We start from the raw sequence: 15,727 nt of genomic DNA, 5'->3' as shown, positions 1-15,727 counted from the left end.
TTACGGTTCGGTGTTGGAAAGATTTGTAGATTTCACATGATGTACAGAAAAGTCACAACTTCAAACAAACAATATATCAATGGTGGGGGAAGTCTGTGTTAATGTCAGCTTTAGATGTACCTGACTGGCAGCCCTGGAGATATAGACGTGCTAATTTAAGCCCTGACACTGCAAGTTTTCCCAAATGGGTGGACCCCTGCACTCATATGGACACCCGCTGAAGTCCAACTCCATTGAAATCAATGGATATCTGCATGCATGCAGTGGGTCTGCCTGCTTGGAGCAGCTTGCAGGATTGGGGCCTTATTTGGTGTATTGAATTTTTTTTTAAAATCCCAACTTGATTATCATACACATTGTAAGGAGAGTGATCACTTTAGATAAGCTATTACCAGCAGGAGAGTGGGGTGGGGGAAGGTATTTTTTCATGCTTTGTGTGTATAAAAAGATCTTCTACACTTTCCACAGTATGCAGCCGATGAAGTGAGCTGTAGCTCACGAAAGCTTATGCTCAAATAAATTGGTTAGTCTCTAAGGTGCTGCAAGTACTCCTTTTCTTTTTGCGAATTCAGACTAACACGGCTGTTACTCTGAAACCTGTCATTATTCCTGAATGTTATGAACCTTTTCTGAATGCTTTCAGCTTCACATAGATCGAGATGCTAGAGCCTGAACCTGTATCTGCCTGCACACAGCTATGCATGGAGCCATGGGATGACCCAAGCCTCCACCTTTGTTTGACCTCCAGACTGAAAGGCTGGCTGGTTATTAAGGAATTACATTCAGAATGAAGGGCAGGCTAAGAGCCCCAGGGCTGTCTCTGACCATTCTAATTGGCCATAGGCATTGATGTGGCAGCACAGCAAACTCACACTTCCAGGCCGGGGCTTCCCATCACAACAGTTCAGAAGACAAGAGGGATATTTCTCCCTCTAAAATGGAGATACAGAAAGAAAACAAAAACCAACCATCAGGTCACGCTTCCTTTAATTCCATTATTTATTTATTTGTATATGGACTCTGTAAACAAAGTGGTGAGATTTATGAGAATTTTGTGCTGATGTGGCCATTTTGATAGCCAAAGAGATGAAAATGTCAGTCCATGGACCTGATCCTGCAAAGGGTTGAGCTCTGGGGGCCTGATCGGAAGCCCTTTGGAGTTCGATTCCTAATGGGTTTTGGATCAGAACCTATATGCAATTCGAATTCTCCTCCAGCAGCAGATTTACACCAGTGTAACTCCATTGACTTCACTGGAGTTACTCGTGATTTATCCGGGGTAAGTGATAAGAAAATCAGGACCAACAACTTGTCTTTTCTTTGTGTCGTGCAATGGACATAACTGACCAAATTGGACACACAGCTGAGTCGGGCTAATAAGTACCACCTCAGTATACATGGCACAAATAAATAGATCTTTATTTTCAATAAATATACACTCTCCATCATACCAGACAATATGCCATGAAAAAATGTACAGAAGCATCCAGCAAAACAGACAGCTTGACTGTAGCTAAAACTCACTCAGTGGTTTGAAAAACTATCTTGTTTAGTACATAAAACACACAAAGACCCACTGCAGCCTGCTAAGAAGGGAATTAAAACCATGTGTTGTTTTGGGTTTTCTTATCTGCAAAAGCTCCCAAAGCAGGATCTTTTGCACAACATAAGAAAGGTCTTTAAAAGCTTGTCATGGCTTTTCCAGAATGCACTTTATTGAAAAGGTTTATTTTGCTATGTCATACTCTATCTACTTTACATACAGAGATTGCTATATTAGAGTGGCAGGGTCTCATTACTGACAGAACATTAGCTCCATGTTATACATGGTTGTATGTGAGGGCCTGTGTGTGTAACACTGCACATGTACACACACAAACACATACACACACCCAGACCCACAAAGGCACAAATACATACTAACAGGAGTTTAATTTTGTTGAACAAGTACAAAGACAAAACTGTAGTTAGAAGTGATTTTACCACATGTTCTATCATTTAAAAAAAATACTCTAACCCATTTACCACATTCACCAAAGAGAACACACAAATACTTACATCTCCAATAAAATGAGTCATGGAGCGGTACTGTAAAGGTAGCGGAGGCAACTCAAAAAGTTTTCAGTTAACTCAGAATCTCCATGGCAGATCAGCCTATAATCTGCTCTGCAATATGTTGGAGCAGGTAAAGAACGCTTCTGCGTTAATAGTGACCTTTTGAATAGTCTCCATTATAATGTACGTGGATTAAAAACAGTGGTGTGGATGCAGCAGATGATGCAAGTAGTAACAGGTCCAACAGGCCACATTAGTAGTGACCCTGTGAAAACAATGGGCACATGAACAAGTGATACATGGTTTGCATTATGAAGGTTCACTGAGGCACGTAGGCTAACGCAGCCAGTTTGTTACCAGCAGCTGTAACAGTTACTTTCAATTCCATGGAAATCACATGGGAGCGTGTGTGGGTTTGATTTTTTTTCCTCAGTTGTTTGCTTGTGTTGCTGATGAAGGACCATTCTCACGTCACCTCAAGAGATGCTGGAGAGACACGATCACACTCAGCCCGGGACCTCAGGCTGTGCCATTGCTCCACCGCTGTCCGATGGGAATTGAGCATTCGACGCCAGTGGTTTGACTCGGGTGAGCCTGTCGAATACTGACCAATCACAATCCTTCCAACAAAGTCATTGCTGCTTTTCACGTTGTGGCCATAAACTGAAGAAACAGAAACGAAAGCGGGTCAAGATCAACACCTACAACAAACATCCCCATCGCATCTACAGAAAGCCGCCCTTCTCTAGGTTACTAACACCATATTTGGTGAGTGCAGAAATCCCACCAGGCAGCAGGGACCATTTTAAGATCCAAAGAGCCATTTCGCAGTCGGATTTGTACAGGAATGAATCCAGGTAAATTGCAGAACTTATGTACAAACCAAGGAATCCTCATATCCCCACAGCACAGCGAAGAGCAGAATAATGCAGCAAAGGAAGGGAAAGATTCATAGGGAATCTAGAGCAGTCAAAAAAGGAGCTCAGTAGCAAATGGTCCTCAAGAGTGAAATCCTTGCCTCACGGATTGGGGAGTTTTGCCATTGACTTCAATAGGGCCAGGATTTCATCACTAGAGAATAACATCAGAGTAATGCAGTAAGGGCACAACCCAGAGACTGAAATCAATGGGAAAAGACTCCTCCTGACTTTGATGGGTTTTGGGTGAGGTCCTAAGATTAGCAGCACCTTTGGCAGAAGGGAAGAAGGAATCGTCCTGCAGTAGATGTCTGCGGTGATGAAATGTATTTTTGCATTAGACCATATGCCACATAGAGGACAAGGACAGGGCATGGAATATGGTATGTAAAATTCTGGTTATTGTATGGAAAAGACTTTGCAGAAATTGAAAGCATAATGCCCGAGCATTTTTGCCTGTGAAAAAGGTTATGCAGACCTGGTCAGCTGCTTGGAAAAAATAAATGTTATTTTATAGATTAAAATAAGATTCTAATCTGAGACAGACACCTTGGTGCCAACAGATTAGAGCTTGTTACAGTGATATTTAGCAAACAGGAAAAGTAAGGGGAAAACAACTAGCCCAGATACAATTATAGTAGAATTTTTTTATATAAAAAGAGGTTGAAATTTTGGTCCAAACACACTCTAAGGATGAAACAGGTAAATATAGTGAAGGATTTTAAGTGAACAGATGCTATATATACTTCTTTCATTTTCTAGTTGCAAATGTGCTAGTTAAAATTACCAGAGATCTCGATCTACAGAAAACACTCAGACTTGACAAGGCTGTCCAGTGTGACGTCTATAAAGGGCCAATTTTCAGTAATTATCACTAGAGCTACTCGTGAATAGTCCAGCTAAGCAACAAAGAGGGAGGAATAAACTTAATATCCTGTTCCTTCTATTAACCTCCCCTAGTGGAACAAATGCCCACCCACAGCAACAGAAATCATCATTATGCAATATAAAGGCATGGCCCTGGAAAGCATGGAGCACTCCCGTGAGATTGGATTGAGGGCACTCAGCAGCTTGCAGGACAAAGTCCTCCATCAGTGCAGCAGGAAGGTGGATGAAGGGGTTTGAGAAAGCCAAAGGCTTTGTCTACACTAGCACTTTTGTCAGTCAGAGGTGTGAAAAAACACACCCCTGACTGACATAAGTTTCACTAAAAAAGCGCCGGTGTGGACAGCGCTATGTTGGTGGGAGACGCCCTCTCCCACTGGCACAGAGCAGCTACACAGGAGACCTTACAGCGGCTCAGGTGCAGCGGTACAGCTGTGCTGCTCTAAGCTCCATAGTGTAGGCATAGCCAAAGTCAGAGGTTTCCCAGGCACTGGCTAGTATCAACAAAAAATCTTTAAAACTGGATGGATTTCTAGTCTTCCAGTATAAACTGATGTAGAATGTAACTCTTCCAGGAGATTAATGGAGCCAGTTACCAAGCACTGGATGCTCTATCCCTATTCCCTACAAGTGTCTTTTTATGACTCTATATTTGCTATTATACTAACACCACTCTGTAAATAGTGCTAATTAACTATGTATAATGTACTTTTCTTAGCATGCAGCAGAGATGGATGGCCTTTGGCTTGAAAACAATCAGAGCCTGAAGCCCTGGGCTTCCCCTTTTCTGTCCTTTTGGCTAATACATCATGCTGCCTCAACCTGCTAACTCAGGGCCCAATCTGGCTCCCATCAAAGTCAGTAGCAATATTGCCATTAACTTCAGCCAGTGCAGAATTGAGCCCCCTGTTCCTGCCTGGGCATGGTTGGTCACATCCCATTTAGGGTTACACATTCTTAGTTTACGCCTTTGGCATTATTCGCTTGTTAAAACAGGAGCAAGCAGAAGCAGGGGATTGAACTGAAGTAGTGCCAGTCAAAGGGTTGCATATACAAAGTACCATCTGCAGAAGGGGGAAGTTTACTCAGGAATCTCCAGACACAATGCCTGACTCAACATCACCTGGGGAACAGGGTTTTGCAAGGACAGGGCATAGACCTGTCCCTCTGCCCTGTTCCCTGGGGCCTCCTCCCCTCATGGCACAGGTAAGCACAGCTTACATACCAGACCCTGACACCCCTGGAGCAGGAGATACAGCTGCAGCCATCAGCATGAACTCCCACAGTATTCCCAGTGGAGCTCTCCCCCAACCAGCAAGCCATTCCCTCTAAACCTGCAGCTCTCCAAATGCATGATGTTTCTTACGGGGAAGCAGGGAATAATGCCAGCTCCCCTTTTCTATGCCCACCAGCCAGATGTGGGCTATATTTGTGGGATACATCTATTCTGTGCTGCATAATGGGGTTGACGTGATCACTGAACATCCATTGGCCCAGGACATCTGGATAAACTCTATCTTTATTACATAAATGCCACTGGTGCTTTAACCCCATGCCCAAACAGGGCAGAGAGGGTCTACTTTTAGGTTTTGGACATACACAGTAAACTGCAGGGAACTCAGATGGCCAAATGCTGTGTTTATTTAACCGCTCAACCCCATGGAAATGAACCGCGTTTAAAGGGGTATACAGCAGGCACGGAATTAAAGGCTGCTTTCGTCCTATTAGAATCCAGATCTGTGAGTCTAAATCTTTCAAACCACACGCTTAAACCATTCAGCCATCAGCTCAGGCAAACCTAACAACTAGCTCCCCAAATCCCAGTATACGCACCCTTTGGAAGTTTATCTATTTTGATTTTTGTGGTGATGGGAGTTTATAAGGAAGCAGTGACCCGACTCTCGGCTACATGGGTTTGAGTCTATAGCTGAGAGCGCAGTTTGTCTCCGTGGACAGTTTCACATGCTTAGTATTTCAGAAAAGACTCAATGCTGTAGCAGCCTGCCTTGAAAAATCTGTTAACTTTATATCTGAAACTACAGCACTGACGACATATAGTGTCACTGTCATCTGCTGCTGGAGGAGAGAAACCCCAAAAGTCATAAAGGCAAAAATGTGACACAGAAACACCTACAGATATTGCTTAAAACAGAACCCAGTCTCTCAAGTCAGGAAAGACTCTGGCAATGCTGTGTTCAATTATTTCTATTACAACAGCAAACCAGTGCCCCATTGTGCTGCACCAGCACATGCAGAGCAAGAACCAGTCCCATCCCTGAAAAACTTAGTCTAAATATTTTACACATTTGCAATTATACCCTTGCTATACAAAACTTTCAAAGAATAACAAATAGCCCAGAGGAAAATACTTGCCCTATCCATGTTTATGCAAGATTCTGAAACATTAGGCAATGTACTATGAGGAACAACCCAACAATGGCAGGAAGATGAACTAAATGACCTAATGGTCTTTAACTTCTCTATTCTATTCTGTATATGTTCTTATAGCGCCTTCATCTCCATAGTGTCTGAGTGCCTTCCACAAGCTCATTTAGCAAAGTATCGGTCATGGGAGGTCTGGTTCTGGTTGCGGTTCCAGAAGTTGGGAACCGCAACCAGAACCAGACCTCCCATGACCACTTCTCTGATACTTACGGTATATCCAGATGTAACTGATGTTCTAGCAAACTGTTTTGGAATATTTCTAGTTGAAACTACAAAAATGCATAAAAGTTTTCTCTCTCTCAAATTCTTGACAGTCCCAGTTTAGAAACAGTTAACGTCATTTTGCTGAACCTGTGCTATAGAAACAATATGAGCTCCAAACATGGAGGGCAGTGTTTGAAAAATCCACTTTAAAACTCTGAATGCCGTAAGTGTGTGTCTTTAAACTACAATCCATATTTATATTTGATTTATAACCCTAAGACAGGAGGTCAGATTCTGATCTCAGCTACACCAGTGGAGATCTGGAGTAACTCGATTCGCTCTAAGGGAGCTACTGCAAAGGAAAGGATGGCGTAATGAGAATCACCCGTTTTGTGTGGAATGGCCACTCGTCAGCATGCAAGGCAGAATTTCAGACTATCCATCTCTTTAACTAGTACACAGCCTGTCAGAGTTATTAATGAGTTCTCATAGTAGGCAAAACATCTCAAACATACCCAGCAGGACTATGAGAAATGCCTGAAAGATACCAAGGGGGATTTATTATCTGACAGTAAACAAACATGCAAAAAACAACAACAAAAATCCCCCCCAAAAAAACACCCCCACCCAACTTCTATAACGGTATTTTTTCTCTTTGTTTCAACAACAAAAGAAGAAGCAGAACCTGAGACAAAATACCATGTAATTTAAACCATCAGGGATAGGATGTTCTACACTAATTAATCACAGCACAGATTAGCAAATACAAAGTATTCCAGGCAATAAAAGGTTTCTTAACAACCAGTTAATGTTGGGACTGTAAACTGAGTAGCTGAGTTCAAAATGTGGGGATCACTTATTGTTCTGTTGATGTGAGGCAGATTGGATTCCAGTGATTTTAAGTGCACAAGTTGAAACCTTGCCTTTTAAAGTATATACATTTCAAACCATTTTCTTTAATTCCAAGAGAACTACCTGAGGGTACATCACTCTTCTCCCAGCCTAACTACCCAAAGGAGAATTCCAGTTCTTATCTGGTAGAGTCAGATAATTAGCATATTGAATCTTTAGGGTAGCAATATGCTAATTATACTACAGCTTACTACCACCACTATCATTGCTAGCACTGGTGCAGTTCCACGATTTCTGAAAAAGGGGAACAGAAATTTCCTGGTGATAGATGTTAGACTTACTTCAATCAGCTGTCATTTTAGGACTGCAACAGATAGCCCTGTCCTCTACTATAATGTCTACAAACAGTCTCAATGAATTCACATCTTGAGATACTAAAGGCTGCTGCTTGCTAAGATAAAACATCTTTGTCTGCCAAAAATTCAAGTCCATTTATCAGTCCATGAGCTCATTTTAAAATTCTAGACAGTTCATCATTGGGAGCTAATTGTTTTATTCTACTGTTAAAACTGTCAGCATTTGCTTGGTAAACCATCTGTAATAGCTCAGAGGAACAGAACTGCTTAACAGGCACCACCAATCAGAAGGCTCTAAAGATACAGCTGTGAAATTAAGCCTCTTTTTAATCAGATCCAAGCGCTGAATTTCTTTTCCTGCTAATTTTGTTTCTTACAAGAACAGCTTGGGAAGGGAAACTGGAAGACTCCATACACAGGGGTAAGAGAAGCTCAAAATAAAAATGGGATCTTTGTAGTCTGCACCAGTTGTCCTGCAGATTGTACCAGTTAGATGTGTGACAGGTTTCCCTCACTGGGTGTATGTTATAATGTACTTCATCTCTCAACTACAGAGGAAGAAACTGTTGTTCATTACCTGCTTTAGAAGTAGAACTTCCTTTATCAGCGTGCCAATTAAGCACTGCTGGTGCATTGATAAAGGTGTGCTAGCCATTCTCCCTTCTCTACACTATTTATGCTCTCTTAGTAATTGCACACACAGAGGGTTGCTTTAAAGGGCAAATAGCACATGCTCTCCTTTCCCAATGTGTATATACTCAGAGTGCTGGTGAAGACAGTCAGCTGGTGAAGACACTCAGCTTGGCTGTAGACAATGGATCGTGTGGTGTGGGCAGGGTGAAAGCTGGAGGTAGGAATAGCGGTCAGGAAACCTACTGACCGCTATTCCTACCTACATGCCACCAGCTTTCACCCTGCCCACACCACACGATCCATTGTCTACAGCCAAGCTCTGCGATACAACCGCATTTGCTCCAACCCCTCAGACAGAGACAAACACCTACAAGATCTCTATCAAGCATTCTTACAACTTCACACAGTAGGCTACAGAACCGCACCCCCCCACTCCTGTCGTAGGCCACTAACCTCTGTCCTCAACACTTGATTTAAAGACTTCAATTAAACTGGTTATAGGTCTGCAAACCTGATAACCCGGCAGGGCTTTTTAAAGCATAAAGTCATTTTCTCATCATCTGGATTCCCCCAAACTCAGTCAAGCTCTGGTTATGACGAGGTAGACATTTATTTTCCATTTTAATAATCTCTCTTCCTAACAGAAATTGCACAACCAGATCCCACGAGGTATTTCTGCACGATAGTAGTCATTGCTGTGACAACAGCATCCATTTCGAGGCCAAGATAGAGCAAAAAGCAATTAAAAAAAGAAGAAAACAGGTGACAACATACTGTGCTAATCAAACTAATTCCATCTGTATCTGCACATACTGCAGCTGGTCATTCTGGAATAAAAAGGGTCCCCTTACCCTTTTCATGGAAATGTTGAAATATACATGAAAATTGGGTTCATTTCCGTGCACTAAAAGGGCTGCATTTTTAAGGATGAACAATATGGTGCAAATAACATATTTGTATATTATATATTTACTTGTGTTCTTCCTAAATGCTTTTTTCCTAACTAAAGTATTGATTAGACTTTGTGCACTGTGATGAGGTTTTCTCCAAATTCAGTTGTGAAGGATTGGGACCAATGGCTCCAGCCACGTAACTCCTACCTCCCATGAGCCCTCATGTAAGTACTCCTGACGACATTGCCCACCTTCCATGCCCAGTGTCCAGCCTGAGTAGTCAGGCCAGGCACTGGGCAGATGTGTGGAGAGACCTCCTTCCAAGCCTGCAGAGTATCTGCTGAATGGCTCTAACAGGCTACTTCAGTGCTGTGCATGTTCCTAATGCAGAGCCCCCTGGTATTGGCCACTGGGAGATTCAAGTAGCAGCACATTCCCAGCCATGTTCATCTCCTAGACAGCCCATGCATTGCCCCACCAGCCCTCTCTCTGCACGCTGCGACACAGGGGTCCCTACAAAGCTGTGCGCTGGGGAGCAGTCTATGTGACATCTCTTGTCCCCTGTGCATTGGAACCATACAGCTTCACTGCTAAGAAGGCCTCAGTGAATACAGGGCAGTGTGTTTTCCTTAGTGAATAGGAACATTTCACTAAGGTCACAACTTCATTTGGCACAGAACATTTAATGGGACCTGTGCACCCATGACCTCCAGTGAAGTAAACTCTCTCCTGTGGCATTCTCAGACCCTTTAGGCCACGTTCTCAAAAGAGCTCAGCATGATGCACACGGGGGGGCGGGGGGTGAGCTCTTCTGAAAATCTGTACCTACTGTCACAATGGGAGCTGGTGGGTGCAGAACTTTCTCAGATCTGGTTTTGTGTGCCCACTGCCCTCTTCAAAGACTTCTCCATGATCTCACTGGTCTTCTAAAAAAAAACCCATGCAGACAATCCTGTCTCCTGATTATTTGCAATTGCTTTTCATTTGGTAAATGTTGCTAATGGTTTAAGGAGGTTTCTTTCTTACAAGGCCAGTTAGCCTGTGGGCAAAGTGACTCATTCCAGCCTCCTCTAGCTACACAGATGTAACTCAAACTTGTGCATAGGCTGTGCCGGTGTAAAAGATGACTTGCAAGGGTGCAATTTACCCAGGTGTCAAACACTAATGGTGCAAAAAGAACCTAACAATGTAGGCAAGGCCTAATTGAGAAGTGCAATAAAAGGGAAGCAGTAAAACAACTTTAAGGAGAAAACCACCCAAATGGCATAGTTATAAAAACAGTGCCCAGCCAGCTGCATCCAGTGCCCTTAGATCCAGTACAATTAAAATAAATGGTTGTTTAAAACACTACAGTACTTTGCTCTTTTAGAGGAGAGATGGCTCTTTTTTGGCTCATTCTCAATTTGAAAATACACCCCATGGAGTGTGCATAATGGAAAATGAATCAACTATATGTGGGAATGGGGTAGAAAGCAGACAGGATGAGCGATTTAACTGCTTGTGCACTCCAGGCTCCCCAGAAAGCCAATGGAAACGGTACCTAACTCATTAGAGACCTCTTCCGTTTGCATTACCATAAAAATCAAATCCACTGGGCTCAGCTTGTTTGCCACTATGTAACATTAAGCTGACTTTTGCATACTGAATATTTTGCCGGTACAGTACAGATCTAAGGGCATGATCCTGCCGTTCTTGCACAGAACTTCCACTGACTTGTCTGTGATATCATTTTTCTTATCAAACAAGACTTTCAATTTAAGCAAGTCTCATTGAAAAGTTGGATTGGAAAGCATTAGCAAGCACAGATTTTAATAAGTTGGTATTAAAATAGAGATTCCTCCTTTGAATGATCATAATAGTTATGAAATAATCTGCACAGAGGTCCTCATTCAGCAAGGTACTTAAGTATGTGCCTAACTTTAAGCAAATGAGCAATTCCATTGAAATCAATGGGGCCACTAAAGTCAGTGAGGCTATTTACCTGCTTACAGTCAGGCAGAGGCTTAAGTACCTTGTTGAGCTGGGGCAGTAAACACATATATCTATATCTATATATCCTAATATAAGAAAAATATGTCAAACTGAGTTATTTAGCAATTACTGTATCAAGCGTTACGTATAAACAAGCAGGAACTCTGCTGCCCCCTGCAGGCGAACAGGTTCAATACCCAAGTAACAAAATAATTTAAAATTAATAAATGGAATTATTTATTAAGCACCTGATCTCAAAAGTCAATGGGACTTGCACGTTCTAATAAACTTCTCTCAGGATCAAGCCCTAAATCAATTACATAAAGAGATGCTGTACTAAACTGTTTAACTCCAAAGGAAAACAATAAGAGAGAAAATAATGAAATGAATGAATCCTTATTAGTTTATCATCCATGATATAATTTCAGTAGCTTCAGGAGTCCCTCCTTGCTTCAAATGGAACGTTTCCCCTCAGTTAATCTGAATTCCCCATTCATTTGTCTCTACCGTACATAATTCATTTCCTAACAAATTTTACCAAAGTTTTGTTTAATGTAATTGCTTTCACATTGCATATTTTAAAAGCCTTTAAATAATTAAGTGCTGCTTTGTGCACATCACATGCACGTATCTGCCACAAGAAATTGCACCACAACTCTGACAGTACACCCAGTATGACAATGGAGCCAGTCCAATACTGCCCTGGGGCCATTTCCTACCTACCCAAACACAGCCAAACTACACGGGCAAAAGGAAACCAAAACAGAATAAGAAAACCCTGAAGTTTTTCTATTTTTATCAGTAAAATATAAACCTAATTTTTTCCCAAACTCTATTTAGCAAAACTCCAGTTTCATCTTTCAGTTCCCTGGGGCTGTTCTGGGTGAAACCACCCCCTGGTTATGCAAATAATTTGCTTTAAAGCTATATAAGAGTTTATTAATTATTATATGTATATTATTGGTATTACAATAGCACCTTAAGGACCCAACTGAGTTCAGGGCCCCACTATGTTAGGTGTTGTACAAACACATAGTAAGTGACATTCCTACCCAATGATGTGAGGTGATGAGTCATCCCCAAACTAGAGCCTGATCCGGTACGTGGCTGAAGTCGTTCCTGTGCCAGGCTCCAGCCAGGCCATAAGTCAGGACCTGACTCACAGGGCAGGTATTTAAGCTTCACAGGAAAAACAGCAGCTCAGTCTGCCCAATGTAACTTCACGGTTTTTAACTCTCCCCTGCCTGATAGTGGTGGCAGACTCCCCAGTCCTTAGGCTGCTCCAGCCCTGTTCTGTCCTTCCTCCAGTCCAGCTCCCAGCCCTATGATTGCTTTGTTCCTGTTCTTGTTTACTTATTCCAGCTCTAACCTCTAGCTCTGATTCCCAGCCCAACTGCCATTTCATCCACCACTAGTCCCAACTGCCACTGCTCCAACCACTAGGCATGACCCTCCACATCTCAGTTTTTGACAGATAAGCAGACAAAGGGTGGGGAGGGAAAGAGACTTCCAGGTTCCCCAGAAGCAGGTCAGTGCCAAGATTAGAACCCCAGATCTCCTGACTCCCAGCTGAACGTCCTAACTACCAGACCACGCTCCTGCTCTGAAATGTTCAGTGCTCCAGTTAGCACAGCTTCTTTAAAGCCAGCTGACATTTTCTCCTTTACACTCCTGAGCACCTGAAATCTTAGGCTAAATTAGGGATTAACTGTACTTTTGAACTGCTGACATCAATATTAAAAAGCTAGTTAGTGAAAAGAGCACAAAGTTAAGAATATACAGCCACGACGGGATACTAATGATATGCTACTGGTGAATAACGATTAAGATCCTAAAATAAAGAGCACCCCTCATAGCAAGATTACAGACAAATTTGTTTTGTTTTTAAAATGGTTTATAAACAAGATGTTGGACGTGGCGTGGAAAGTCCCTTGAAAACCCGCATGTGAAGATGACAAAGAAATAGTGTCATTTGAAAGCCACAGTGCTCGCTAACCTTCCCCCCCCCCCCAAATATATTAAGGGTTATGTTGATATACATATATTAAATTATGATACTGAAACATAAAGATTAAGAACTGCTAAATGGTAAAATTAAGAGCTTAATTAGTTATACTTTAATAACTTATAATTATGGAAAGTGAATGAGTTTAGATAAGGTAACACTTGTCTCAGCCAAAGCCTCAGCCTTACTTTGTCTGGCTTGAGTGTTATTTTGCTATTTTTCCCCTCTTACATAGATTTTCTTAAATAATGCTATTGCTGGCAGGACAAGGGATGGTTTGTTCATGGCATATGTTGTGTTTTAGGTCAAAAGCAAAGTTAATTAGCATGATCAATATACATCCCTGTAATGCTAAAAGTCCCCTTTCCTGGGAAAAATAATGGCAAGATGACATGAATACATAATGCAATGAAAATGGTATAAACAGCAAAAGCTGTGTAAATTGATGCTTGCTCATATGTACAGTATGGTTACATAAGACAAATGCTTAATGCTAATTGGAGAAAAGCTAATTAATATGTAAATGTGGAAAGGAATGCAAAGGAGGAGCCCTAACAGGAGAAATAACAGACTAGATAATGAAGTAATGAGACAGAAGGACCAGACCGGACGCATCAACCCTTGTGAAGTACAGGAGAACTTTCCAGTACCCCAGAATTCAGTGACATGGGCCTCTACCTATTCCGTTTTAACTGTTTATCATCTGGCATAAATATATGTTCAGACACTACAACTGATAAGGATTCCGTCTGCATTTTGTAAATAAAGATGAAAATTTAAGCCTGAATAGGGTGGACTCATGACTCAGTTTCCCAGGTTATGGTCCCAACAACTGATTCATGAGTATGGAGCAAATTCTGCCTTCAGCTATGCTGAGGCAACTCTATTGAAGTCAACAACTTCAGTGTAACTAGAATTCAGCCTATATCATTTATCAGAGAAAAAAGAAAATCAGAGACAAGAGGCAGTGGTTTGACATTTATGGATTTGGTCTAAGTGAGTCTGTGAACTGAATGTAAAATTCATTTCTCAGAATTTTCCTTCATTAAGCTACTCTCTGCAACATCTGCTAATGTTAAACTGCAGATGGAATTTTAATCACCATAGCTAGTTACTGAACGCTTCTGCTAATGTTGGGCTGCTGGGATTGATGGTGCAGAGAGTGCAATGCTTTCTACGCAATACGTCTCTATCATCCAGCTGCTGCCCCCCACGGGATAACAATACTGACCAACTTAAGGAAACTCTGCCTTGGCAAAGTTATTTCCCGCTCCTGGTCCTGCTGCAAAGACAGCCCCACATGTTGGCCTGCACAGCATCTGGACAAAAGAAAACTCAAAATATGCGATTGCCCATGGGATTCTCAAAAAAGGGTTGGCTGCTGGTGTATGAAGTTGGTCTAGTAAAAGATACTACCTCACCAACCGTCTCTCTCTAATGCCCTGGGACCAACATGACGACAGCAACACTGCATATTTGGAATGTGAAATTCAGGCACGGCCCTGGGAATTCCCTGACTGAGCCTATAAAAGTACTGCACTGGATTTTGTGGGCAACGTTGACTACCATGATATGATTATGAGCTCAGTGAAACCTTGGTTTGGTTTAAGTTAAAACCCAACTGAGATTGATAGGTGTGAATTCCCCAGTCAATTAACATAACTAAGCATAAGGTCGATACAGGATTCAATTAATAAAGAAGTTAAAAAGGTAATATAATTAAAGCTAATGAACATGAGGTTATGGAAAATATTCAGTTAGTTTGACAGGATATATTTTTGATGAGATTACAAATTTGGTTGATAAAGGCAATAGTGTTGATGTAATATGTTTATACTGCTGTAAGGTATTTGACTTGCCACCACAGGATATTTTGATTAAAAAACTAGAATAATATAAAATTAACATGGCACACATTAAATGGATTAAAGCTGGCTACCAGATAGATCTCAAAATATAATTGTAAATGGGGAATCATCATCAAATGGGTATGCTTCTAGTGGGGTCTCACAGGGGTCAGTTCTTGGCCCTGTGCTATTTAACATTTTTATCAATGACTTGGAAGAAAATATAAAATCATCACTGACAAAGTTTGCAGATGACACAAAAATTGAGGGAGTGGTAAATAATGAAGAGGACAGTTCACTAATACAGAGTGTGACAAAGTTGGGGAATTTTGTAGTGTTTTACATAAATAGTGTGTGGACACCTCAGTTCCCCTGTGTGCTGCATGTTTAACAAGGTGGTGGGAGAGGGTTTGTTGTTGCAGAGGACCAGGTGTGACCTCGCCTAGCAGCTGGGTCCCAGGACGATGGCCTGGAGATGGGAGACCCTAGCAACCAGTGACCTGATGACCAGGAGGCCCAGCCCAGCTTGGAAGGACGCCAGTTCTGGCCAGCTGGAGGACAATGGGCTGAGGAGAGAGGACCCTGGTGACCTGACCAACCAGTTCCAGCCAGAGGGGAACAAAGGTCAGAGGCGAGAGGGCCCCAGTGACCTGTTTACCTGGGA

The 15,727-nt window shown here is 42.0% G+C and overlaps 1 protein-coding gene across 8 annotated transcripts in view; it reads right to left on the bottom strand.

The window, feature by feature from the left end:
• Positions 1–1,394: 1,394 nt before the first annotated feature.
• Positions 1,395–15,727, bottom strand: part of SYT17 (synaptotagmin 17) — a 111,745-nt gene continuing 97,412 nt past the window's right edge. For all 8 annotated transcript variants that reach the window (XM_037910985.2, XM_043524534.1, XM_007064376.3 and 5 more), the window contains one exon: positions 1,395–2,718. In XM_037910985.2, coding sequence (XP_037766913.1) covers positions 2,522–2,718 — 197 coding nt within the window. In that variant the 3' untranslated portion in view covers positions 1,395–2,521. The remainder of the gene's footprint in view (positions 2,719–15,727) is intronic.

This window comes from Chelonia mydas, chromosome 10 (genome assembly GCF_015237465.2).
Source record: "Chelonia mydas isolate rCheMyd1 chromosome 10, rCheMyd1.pri.v2, whole genome shotgun sequence".
NCBI lineage: Eukaryota > Metazoa > Chordata > Testudines > Cheloniidae > Chelonia > Chelonia mydas.
Note: the sequence above shows the minus strand (reverse complement) of the source record. Positions and strands in the feature narration are given on the sequence as shown.